General features: G+C 41.3%; 1 protein-coding gene across 1 annotated transcript in view; it reads right to left on the reverse strand.

Annotated features, from left to right (window-relative positions):
- DNAJC1 (DnaJ heat shock protein family (Hsp40) member C1) overlaps window positions 1-12143 on the reverse strand; it is a 206043-nt gene that overhangs the window by 3696 nt on the left and 190204 nt on the right. Inside the window, exons 10-11 of the mRNA XM_082847425.1 lie at window positions 3255-3303; window positions 1238-1668 (exon numbers count right to left, since the gene is read on the reverse strand). Coding sequence (XP_082703551.1) covers window positions 1238-1668; window positions 3255-3303 — 480 coding nt within the window. The remainder of the gene's footprint in view (window positions 1-1237; window positions 1669-3254; window positions 3304-12143) is intronic.

A 12143-nucleotide genomic window follows, 5' to 3' on the forward strand; every position in this document is an offset into this window, starting at 1 on the left:
GTGTCAATTCATCACACAAGTAAATGCCTGTGTCCCGACAGATGCTAAAGAAATTCAGGGAAAATAATTACTTCTGGCAAACCAGTTGGAGGGGCTGGGAGGATTCTGTGTTTCTCAAATAGATCAACTGCTAATGGTTTATTTTTCTCCCCGGGAATTCTCAACTTCCTCATTTTAAAGTAGGTGATAGATAACTAGACTTGTACGCACGGGGACATCCATGGCCACGAGCTAGATTTTCAGACATCGAATTTCAATTAAAAAAAAAGGAATGTAAATGAACATCAGTGTGCCCACAGGCTACTGAGTGATGGGCAGAGAAGGCAAAGGAGACTGGCTCTTTTGATTTCTCGGTGTTCCTGGTGCCTCAGACGAAGGGTATGGCTACGAGGAAAGGCGCCCAGGAGGCTGTATCAGGAAAGGCTTGGGTTGAAAACATCACACCGGAGGCTCTGCAGCTCCCAACTGTCGGAGCAGAAGACAGAGACCGGACAGGGCCTGACTTCCCACAGGGGCTGCCCCCTTCCCTCCTATCTGAGTTGGCATTTGGGAACTCTCTGCAGATGTGTTTAAACAGACACTAAAAGCTGTACACTGGGAGGAAAGGGCTACAGAGGACAAGCTGGATCCTGATCCTGAGGGCAACCTCTCCCTGACCCCGCCCCCAACACTACTTCCAGCCTTTGGTCCACAGGTGCCACCAATGAGACTAGACAAGTTACACGGCAGAACTGGTGACCATGGCGACGCCGGCCGCCACACGTGTTCCCCGGGTTAAAGAGCTGTGAAGCGCTGGAGGGGCTCGTGATTCTGTGGGAAACCTTCTCCTTGCTGGCCGAAGGGAGCCTCCGCCTGCGAGGGAGGCCGGGCCCTGCGCGGCCCTCGCAGCAACAAGGATGCTGCCCGGCCGTCCCCGCCCCGCCCCCGCCGAGCGAACGCTCCAGAAGGTTGGCGGGATTGCTGTGGGGGCAGGTTATGATCTATGCGTGGGGTTTTCGCTGAGAAAACCTAACTGGTCTGTATAACGATTCAGCTTGGCATCTCGACCTCATTTACACTAAGCAGTCGAGTGCAGATTCACAGGCTCTCGGGAGACATCTAGTGGAAGGTAACTGGCAGGTAAGAGATGAGGCGGATAGAAAGACGCGTAGGAGGAGGGAAAGCCGGTGGACCCGCTGCAGCCCGCGTCCGTGTGATCTAGACCCGCTCGGAGGCCTTCCTTCCCGGCGTCACCCACCTTACTCTTGGACGGGACGCACTTGGCGATTTTGTCCCAGCGGTCAGAGGATCCCTTTGGGTACTGCTGTAATGCTAACTCCAGAAGCTTCTGTTGGCTCTGAGTCCAGGGCTCCTCCGTGGCTCGCGCTCGCTCTCTCTTCTGGCTCTCATCGTCGCTGGACTCGTGCTGTTCCGACATGTCGAAGTCCTTCTGCCTCTTTCCCCGGACCTTCTCCTCCGGCTCCGGCGGCCGCGCTGGCCTCCGCCTCCGAGGCCAGCTCTCCTCCGCGGCCTCCGGATCGGCCTCCTCCTCGCCGTCCTCCTCCTCCAGCTCCCCAGCCTGTTTGGCCTCCTCCCGCTGAGTGATGATGTCGTCCGGCAAGGTGGTGGCGGCCTTGGGGGGCCGGGAGTTCTGGGCTGTGGATCTGAGTTCGGAGAGTCTGACCATCCCTGTGAGAAAGGACAGACGGAGGGGAAGGGCAAGGTCAGTTCCGGTGACAAGAGTCAGGACAGCTGCCTTCACCACAGCAGACAGTGCGCTGGGCATTTTGCATGTATTGTATACTTAATGTTCACACTATTCTATAAAGACAGCCATCGTGACCCCAACTGCACAGAGGAGGGGAGTCAGTCTCAGAAGCAGCAGAGGTGGGATCTGAACCCACTTCTGTCTGATTCCAAGCCTTTGTCCTTCCACCGCTCTGAGGACTTCGGGGGCCTCCCAGGGCCAGGTTGCGATCAGAGGATGAGAAGGGCTCTTTGAGAGGGGATAAGCGGCTACTCTCGAGGTATGGAAAGATGTTCTTCAGAATCTAGGGTTGTTATTAGTTCCGCGAGCGCAAGTACAGTGAATCCGTCAGACCTCCCGCTGGGCTAACCCTGCACGGGGGACCGCCCCCCCTCCCCAGCCAAGCTGCTTCCTGTGCCACCGCGATGCCTCGCTTGACAGAAAAGCACACTCCTCGTGCCACCCACGGGTGTGTTCAGCCACGCCTTTCCCGCCCTGCTCACACACTCCCGACCCCTCCTGTGCTCTAGGAAGATCTGTCTGTGCCCCACCGCCTTTTCAGGAGCAGGTTTCTGGAGACTGTGTCGGAGGGGAGCGTCTTTCACAGAAGCACGTTGCGCGCTTGGGCCTTCACACGCAGACCAACAGCCGCGCTGGTAGGAGAGCAGTCTGGAAATGCCCTCCTCGCTGGAGACCGCAGAACCGCACGCCCCGTCCTCTCCAGGGGAGACGTTTCGAGATCTCAGGGTTTGCTGGTCCCTAGTAGGTTACATCGAGGGCAGGGACCTGTATTTAAGTGGAGTTGGAAGGTTTAGGAGGTATTTTCTTCTTGGTTCCGAGCAAAAAGTATGGGGACTTGAACAAAATTCCACTTAGTCTTGGAGGAAATGGATTTTTTTTAAAAAAAATTTATTTTTGGCTGCGTTGGGACTTCGTTGCTGCGCCGGCTTTCTCTAGTTGTGGAGAGCAGGGGCTGCTCTTCGTTGTGGTGCGCGGGCTTCTCACTGTGGTGGCTTCTCGTTGCGGAGCACGGGGCTTCAGTAGTTAGGGCATGTGGGCTCAGTAGTTGTGGTGCACGGGCTTAGTTGCTCCGTGGCACGTGGGATCTTCCCAGACCAGGGCTTGAACTCGTGTAACTGCTGCACCACCAGGGAAGTCCCTGGAGGAAGTGGATTTTGAGAAACATAGATTCTTGGAGAAGCTGCTTGGCCTGTCCCGAAGGACGCTTTGTGTGTGTGGTGGCAATGGTGCACAGTGTGGGGAAATGGCGCAGACTGGCTTTCCCCTGCGTGCCCCCCTACCCCCCAATACTAGAGAAGAACAAGGTTTTTACAGTTCTTCAAACTTATTAAGTACATCTTAGCACCACTGTGTGTGCAGGGCTGCATTGGCTTGTGGGTGCTTGTAATTCGATCCCTTTCACAGAGATGACCAGTAGAGTCCATTGGGCAAAACAAGTTATTATAAAAAGGGATTTATTTTGAAGGCACGGCTTTAGATTAATGGGATGGAGTGGGTGCTGACTCACCTGGGGAGCAGGTAACTGAATCCTTCAGTTGCTTGGCTTTGGTTGTCACCTGTTTCAAAATATAAAAGCAGAGAAAATCTGACTTTCCATACGTCTACTGTAGGTCAAGTGACCTCTTTCATAGAAGGCCCGTGTGAAGGAACAGAGTTTACTGAATCTTAGGCCTGGATGGACCCTCAGTCATCAGTTCAGTCCATTTTCTTAACCAACATGGAAACTGAAGCCCAGAGAGATTAAATGAATTACTCCAAAATATCCATCTAATCAAGTGGCAGAGTCAGAACAAGAATTCAGATCACCTGATTACAGCCCCATTATACAAGGCTGCCTGTGAAGATGTACTAGTTTCCAGAATCACTATACAAACACGTCGTGTTTTTTAGTTAGAATTTCCTGAAAGAGTATCTTTCTTCACTGGAGAATATTATACCATAGGGGTATTATGAACAATGGGGAAATTTACTCTTAAGCTAACGATGTTATAATACAAAAGTCTTTTCTTCGTATCCCAGAAAGAAACCCTAAGAGCACCAAGATTGACACTAGCAGAAGGACCTCTTGGTGGAGTAGTAGATGGATCCAAGACCCATGAGACATTTACATACACAAGTGTGGATCCACAGAAATAATGTTTTCTTTCTTCTGTATAAATGGTATTATATTGTACGTCTCACCCTTTAGCTTGCTTTTTTTAATTTAATGATGTATTGGAGGTCTAGATAGATTTCCCTTTTTAAAACTGAGATAAAATTTACATAGAGTGGAATGTACAGATTTTTAAATGTACATTTCAATGAGTTTTGACCAAAAAAACCCCATGCAACCTACATTCTAATCAAATTACAGAAAATTCCTGTTATCCTAGAAAGTTCCCTGTGCCCCTAAATCCATCTCTACCCTGCCATAGACAACCACTGTTCTGATTTCTATTATATATAAACAGGAGATCAAAATTAATTTTAAAAAATTAAAGTTGGATAGTTAACTGCCCCAATGCACTTATTAAACAAGCCATACCTTCTCCATTTATTTAAAAGGTTAACTTTATTAAAATTATATTAAAATTACATTTCATTGTATACATGGAATACATACTTTGTATTCTATCCCCTTAATCCGTGTAATTCTTGAACAAGCATTTTGCTGCTTTAATGAAATTTGAAAGGAAAACCTCAGAAAGCATGCTCTAACATCCTCAGAGCTCGGAGTTAGAGCTCATACTCAGTTTTAGTTCCACCTCTGATTAGCTGGGTAACCTTGAGCTATTTCCAATCCCCTCTCTCTCTCTCTCTCTCTCTCATGTATTACCCTCTGTAATATGTGGATAAAACTGCTAATACCTTTTGTCTGGTAGGGATGTTTTAAGTTTGAAATAAGCTCTTAGCATGATACCTAGCAAATGTTAAAGGCTTATAATTACCTATTATAATTGATGTGGATCATTTGTTTTCCATTCATGCAAAAGGGCAGAATTAGAGAAAATATTTAAAGCTGCTTAGAAACACTCTTCAATTTTATTCCCTCTCTGTGGATGACCTTGCTTCGTATTTTATGGGAAAAAACTTGAAGTTATCCAACATGAGCTTCCCTGACTTCCAACTTTCCCAACTCAAATTTCTGATTGCACCGCCATATATCTTTCCCACATTTTATATAACCTACACATATCCTCTTGTACATTTTGAATCACCTCTGCATTACTTACAATACCTGATACAATCTAAATGCTATGTAAATAGTTGCTACTGTGAGGCAAATACGTGTTTCGCTTTTTACAACTTTCTGGATTCCCCCCCCACCCCCCAAATATTTTCCATCCGAGGTTGGTTGAATTTGCAGGTGTGGTGCCGACCATACCGTGGGGCTTCCCTCTGTAACTGCCGTTAAGTGTCTTATTTAGACGTCTCCTAGCTCCTGAAACTAAACAACTCCCAACCTAAACTCATCAACTTCTCTGCTTTCCCCCCTTCCTTTTCCTAACAGTACTATCATCCCAGTCACGTAGGGGCAAAACCAAAGAACCAATTTTTGGACTTTTTTCTCCCTCCCCAACCAGCTGCCACGTTCTTCACAATACTGACCCCATGTGTTCCCGTCTCTCTCAGATCTCCACCACCTGTATTAGTCCTTCATTCTCTGACTGAATTAATATAACAGCCTTCTAACTGGTCTACAACTTATTTATTAGCAGTTCCCATGGAATAATATCCCCAAGGCAGAGTTCTGATCAGATACCTTTCATGGCTCATCAATGACCATACAACAAAGTGTTCAATTCTTAACCTGACACACAAGGAAATCCACAGTCTGATCTATTTTCTTTCCTGTGTGCATCCTTCCTTTCAGCGAACTAAACAATTAATGCTCTCCAGATGGTCAGAAATTCTCTGCTCTGTACTCTTGGCCATTGTTAACATTTGTCTTAAATGATGTTCTTTTCTTCATCAAACCTCTCCTTAAATATCTATCCGTCCAGAGCCAAGTCATCCTTCAAGATACTTGCAAGTGTGACTTTCTTCTTGAAGACTTCCCAGATGCCCACCACCAGGACTACCAAGCCTGGTGACAATACCTCTCCTCTCTCAATTTCTACTGTATTTTTAAAGATTCTATATTTTTACATCATAATACAATAAAATTACCTTTTCCTCTTCTGTTGCACAGTTCTATGAATTTTAACACATTTATAGATTCATGTAACTATAGGATACACAACCTCCATATAGGATATGGAATAATTCTTTTTTTTCTCCTGCATCTTGTTATTTAACAAAATATTTTGGGGATTATTCCAGAATAGTACACAAAGACCTCCCTTGTTCTGTTTCTTAAGAAACAGCTTAACTGAGATACAATTCATATACTATACAATTCATCCACTTAAAGTGTATAATTCAGTGGTTTTTACTAAATTCAGATATGTGCAGCCATCATTGTGGCCAACTTGAGAACATTTTCATCACTTTGAAAAGAACCCCCATATCCTTTAGCTATCATTCTCCATCCTCCTTATCCCACCCCATCCCTCATCAAGCAATAAGCAACTACAAATCCCTGTCTCTACAGATTTCTCTGTTCTGGACTTCCATATGAATGGAATCATACAATATGTGGATTTTTGTGGCTGGCTTCTTTCACTTAGGGTAATGTTTTCCAGGTTCATCCAAGTTGTAGCATATTTCAGTACTTTATTCCTTTTTATTGCGGAATAATATTCCATTGTATGGATATACCACATTTTGTTTATCCATTTATCAGGTGATAAACATTTGTGTTGAGTCCATCTTTTGGCTATTATAAATAATGCTGCTATAAACATTCGTGTATAAGTTTTTGTGTGGGCATGTGTTTTCGTTTCTCTTGGGTATATACCTAGGAGTGGAACTGAGGAGTTATATGGTAACCGTGTTTAACTTTTTGAGGAACTGTCGTACTGTTTTCCAATATGGCTGCAACATTTTACATTCACATCAGCAGTATATGAGTCTTCTGATTTCTTTACATCTTTCCTAAAACTTGTTATTACCCAACTTTTTGTATTATCCCACATCCTAGTGGATGTGACGTGGTATCTTGTGGTTTTAATTTGCATTTTCCGAATGACTAGTGATACTGAACATTTTTTTTCATGTTTATTGGCTATTTGTATATCTTCTTTGGATAAATGTGTATTCAGATCCTTTGCTCATTTTTTATTTGGGTGATTTGTCTTTATCATTGAGTTGTAAGGGCTCTTTATATATTCTGGATACAAGTCCTTCATCAAACAAATGATTTGCAAATATTTTCTCCCATTCTGTGGGTTGTCTTTTCCCGCTCTTAGTGGTGTCCTGTGAAGCACAAAAGTTTTAAATTTTGATGACATACACATTTTTTTCTTTCTTTTTTTTTTTTTTTTTAGTTGCTTGGACTTTTGGTGTCCTATCTAAGAATCCTTTTGCCAAATTCAAGGTCATGAAGATTTACCCTTCTGTTTTCTTCTAAGAGTTTTATAGTTTTAGCTCTTACATTTAGGGGAATATTGCAATCTTAACAATGTTAAATCTTCTGATCCATGAACAGGAGATATTTTTCCACTTATTTTGATCTTCTTCAATTTCTTTCAACAATGTTTTGTAGTTTTTAAAGTTTGTATTTTTTGTTAAATTTATTCCCAAGTATTTTATTCTTTTTTATGCTATTGTGAGTGCAATTATTTTCTTTATTTTGTTCATTGTAGGTATATAAAACTAAAACATTTTTGTATATTTATGTTTACTGCAATCTTGATGTACTAATTCCAATAGTTTTTTAGTTAATTACTTAGTATTTTGTATACATAAAATCATGTCATTAGCAAATAGGGACAGTTTACTTCTTCCTTTTCAATCTTATTTCTTTTTCTCAGCTAACAGCCCTGGCGAGAACCTCATATAATGTTGAAAAGAAGTGGTGAGAGCAGACATTACTGTCTTGTTCTTTATCTTAGCAGGAAAACATCCCCTCTTTCACCAATAAGCATGATATTAACTGTGGGTTTTTAGTAGATGTTCTTTATCAGGTTGAGGCACTTCCCTCTTATTCCTAATTTGCTGAGTGTTTCTATCATGGAAGGATGTTGGATTTGTTAAATGCTCCTATTGAGATGATCTTGTTTTTTAACTCTATTGATATGATTAATTTACATTAATTGATTTTCAGATATTGAATCAACTTTGCATTCTTGTGATAAAACCCACTTGATTAGGGTATATAATTATTTTTATAAGTTGCTGGATTTGGTTCGCTGTATTTTGTTGAGAATTTTTGCATCCATATTCATATGAACTATTAGTATGTAGTTTTCTTCATGTCTTTGGTTTGGTATTAGAGTAATACTGGCTTCACAAAATGTGTTGGGAAGTATTTATCCTCTTCTATTTTGGGGAAGATTTGTAAGTTTTGGTATTCATTCTTCTTTAAATGTTTGGTAGAGTTCAGCAGTGAAGCCATCTGAGCCTGGGCTTTTCTTTTTTCTTTTTTTTTTTTTTTTGCAGTACACGGGCCTCTCACTGTTGTGGTCTCTCCCGTTGCGTAGCACAGGCTCCGGACGCGCAGGCTCAGCAGCCATGGCTCACAGGCCCAGCCGCTCCGCGGCATGTGGGATCTTCCCGGACCGGGGCACGAACCCGCATCCCCTGCATCGGCAGGCGGACTCTCAACTACTGTGCCACCAGGGAAGCCCTGGGCTTTTCTTTTTGAATAGTTTTTTTTTTTTTAATTACTAATTCAGTCTCTTCACTTGTTATAGGCCTATTTCGATTGTCTATTTCTTCTAAACTTGATTCCGTTTTAGTAGTTTATGTCTTTCTAGGAATTTGTTCATTTCATTTATATCTATTAGAAAAACAGGTATCTAACTTCTTGGCATACATTTGTTCACAGTATTCCTTTACAGTCCTTTTTATTTCTGTAAGGTTGGTAGTGATCTCTTTTTTCATTTCTGACTGTATTGAGTCCTTTTTCTTTTTTGTCAGCCTAGTTAAATGTTTGTCAATTTTATTGATATTTTCAAAGAATCAGCTTTTGGATTCATTGACTTTTCTCTATTTCTTTTCTAGTCTTATTTCATTCATTTCTGCTCTACTTTTTATTATTTCCTTTCTTCTCCTTCCTTTAAGTTTAGGTTGTCATTTTCCCATTGTCTTAATGTGGAAGATTGAATTATTGGTTTGAGACCTTCTTTCTGAATAACAGCATTTACAGCTATAAATTTCCCTCTACGAATTACATTAGCTGAATTTCTTAAATTTTGGTGTGTTGTGTCTTCATTTTTCATTTGTCTTTTAAGAATTTTTATTCCCCTTGGAATTTCTTCTTTGATTCATTTGTTGTTTAGGAGTCTGCGGTTTAATTTAGACATATTTGTTGATTTTCCCAATTTCTTCCCTGACACTATTTCTAATCTCATTCCTTTGGGATCAGAGAATATACTTGTATTATTTCTATCCTTTTAAACTTATTGAGGTTGTTTGATGGCCTAGCACATGGTCTATCTTGGAATATATTTCATGTTTACTTGAAGAATGTATATTCTGTTGTTGTTGGATGAGGTGTTATAGAGATGTCTGTTAGGTCTAGCTGGTTTATTATCATTCAATTTTTCCTTGTTAATCTTCTGTCTAGTTGTTTTATCCATTATTGAAAAGTGGAGGCATTGAAGTTTCCAACTCTTGTTGAACCATCTATTTCTCTTTTCATCCATCTCAGTTTTTGCTAAAAGTATTTTGGTGCTCTGTTATTAGATGCACATGATTTTCACTGTTATATTTTCCTGGACTGGCCTTTTAATTATTATAAAATGTTCCTCTTTATCTCTAGTTAATTTTTTTCTTTTACAGTCTACTTAATCTAATATTAGTATAGCCACTCCAGCTTTCCTACAATTGCTATTTGCATGATATCTTTTTTCTATCCTTTTACTTTCATTTTATTTCTATTTGTGAATCTAAAGTGTGTCTCCCATAGACCACATAGAGATGAATCATGATTTTTTTTATCGTGTCAGATAATCTCTCTTGATTGGATTGTTTAATCCATTCACATTTAGTGTTGTTGATATAGTTGAATTTGATTTAACTTTTAATGTCTTTTTGGTTCCTCTATTATTGTTTTCTTTTACATAAGTGAGTATTTTCTAATGTAGCATTTTAATTAATGTTTTTTTTGTTTTTTTTTTTTTACTATATTGAGTTTTGTTTTTTTTAAGAGGTTGCTCTAGGGTTTACCATATACATCTTATGACAGTCAGCTTCAGATTTATACTACCTTAATTCCAGTGATATATAGAAATGTTACTTCAGTATAGCTCTATCCCTCGGCCCCCCCACCCCAGCCCCAATCCCAACCATTTTTTGGCCATGCTGCGTGTCTTGTGGGATCTTAGGTCCCTGACCAGGGATTGAACCCAGGCCCTCGGAAGTGAAAGCATGGAGTCCTAACCACTGGACTGCCAGGGAATTCCCTAGCGCTATTCCCTTTACCCCCATACTGTAGTATGGCCATTATACATATTGTATCTATTCATGTTACAAACTCAGTAATATTCTTATAATTACAACTTTACCATCTGTAATGGTTTACTAAGCCCCATACAGCTTTGCTCCCACCCACCTCCTTTGTGCTGTTATTGGCAAATATATTAGACAAATACTACCTTTCTATAGTTACAGCCTGACAGTAACATATATCTATTATTTGATACAATTGCTTTCTAAATCAGTTAAGAAGAAAACATTTATTAATACTGTCTTTCATAATTACCTTATTACCTTCACTGGTGTTCTTTTTCATGTGGATTCAAATTACAATCTGGGGTCACTTGTTTTCAGATTGAAGAACTTCAGTTTTTGTTATCTTGAAAATTTTTTATTTTGCATTCATTTTGATAAATAGCTTTGCTGGATGTAGGATTTCTGGTTGGCAAGTTTTTCTTTGAGTACTCTGAATATGTTATTCCACTGTCCTGGCCTACGTGGTTTATGCTGAGAAGTAAGCTGTTAATCGTATTGGGGTGTGTGTGTGTGTGGGGGGGGGGGGTTCCCTGTTAGTCACAAGTCACTTCTCGCTGCCTTCAAGGTTTTCTCCTTATTTTTTACTTTCAGCATTTTTATTATGATGCATCCTTTGTGGATATCTTTGAGCTTATCCGACTCAGAATTCAGCATGTTTCCTGATGTATATAGGTTAGCTTTTTTCAATGTATTTGGGAAATTTTCACCCACCATTCTTTAGATTTTTTTCCCCCTCCTTTCTCTCTCTCCTCTCCTAACTCCCATTATGTGTATGTTGGTGTGCTTAATGGTGTCTCATTTTTCTCTGAGGCTCTGTTCACCTTTCCTCTTTTGTTTTTCTCTCTGTTCTTCAGCTTGAATACTCTCTGTGGAGCATCTCTAGTGAATTTATTTATCTTTGGCCGTGTTGGGTCTTTGTTGCTGTGTGCGGGCTTTCTCTGGCTGTGGTGAGCAGGGGCTACTCTTCATTGTGGTGTGCAGGCTTCTCATTGTGGTGGCTTCTCTCGTTGCAGAGCACAGGCTCTAGGCATGCGGGCTTCAGTAGTAGTTGTGGCACGTGGGCTGTAGACCGCAGGCTCAGTAGTTGTGGCACACGGGCTTAGCTGCTCTGCGTCATGTGGGATCTTCCCGGACCAGGGCTCGAACCCTGCATTGTCCCCTGCATTGGCAGGCAGACTCTTAACCACTCTGCCACCAGGGAAGTCCTCTAGTGAATTTTTAAAATTTCAATTATTGTACTTTTTAACTCCAGAATTTCCACTTGGTTCTTTTATTTCCTTTAAAATAATTTCTGTCTCTTTATTGATATTATTTGTCTGATGCAACACTGTCATTATATCTTCCCTTGTTTCTTTCATCATCCTTTCCTTCAGTTCTGTGACCATATTTACAAGGGTTACTTTGAAGTCTTTTTCTGTGAAATCTGACATTTGGTCACTCTTATAGGGCAGCTTCTGTTGCCTTCTGTTTTTCTAATGTACGGGTCATATTTTCCTGTTTCTTTTCATGGCTCATTATTTTTGTTCAAAACTGAACATTTAGATAATATATTGCAGCAATTCTGGTTAGTGATTTTTCTCTCGCCACACCCTTCCCCAAGTTAGGGTCTGTCGTTGTTATTTGCATGTTTGTTTAATGGATGGCTGGATTTAGCGAAGCCTATGCCCCTCTGCCCCCTACAGCATTAAGCTTCTGATGTCGCTCCTCAGGTACTGCAGGTATGGGTATCCCCAGTCATCTTGGGATGCTAGTGGTATTGTAGGACTCTCTTCCTCTCTTTACCTAACCACACCCATTAATAAACTACATTAACTGCTGGCTGGCACTTTATTGTTTACAAAATGCCCCAGGGTATAAA

The sequence above is a fragment of the Leucopleurus acutus genome (assembly GCF_964270905.1).
Source record: "Leucopleurus acutus genome assembly, chromosome: 1".
Lineage (NCBI taxonomy): Eukaryota > Metazoa > Chordata > Mammalia > Artiodactyla > Delphinidae > Leucopleurus > Leucopleurus acutus.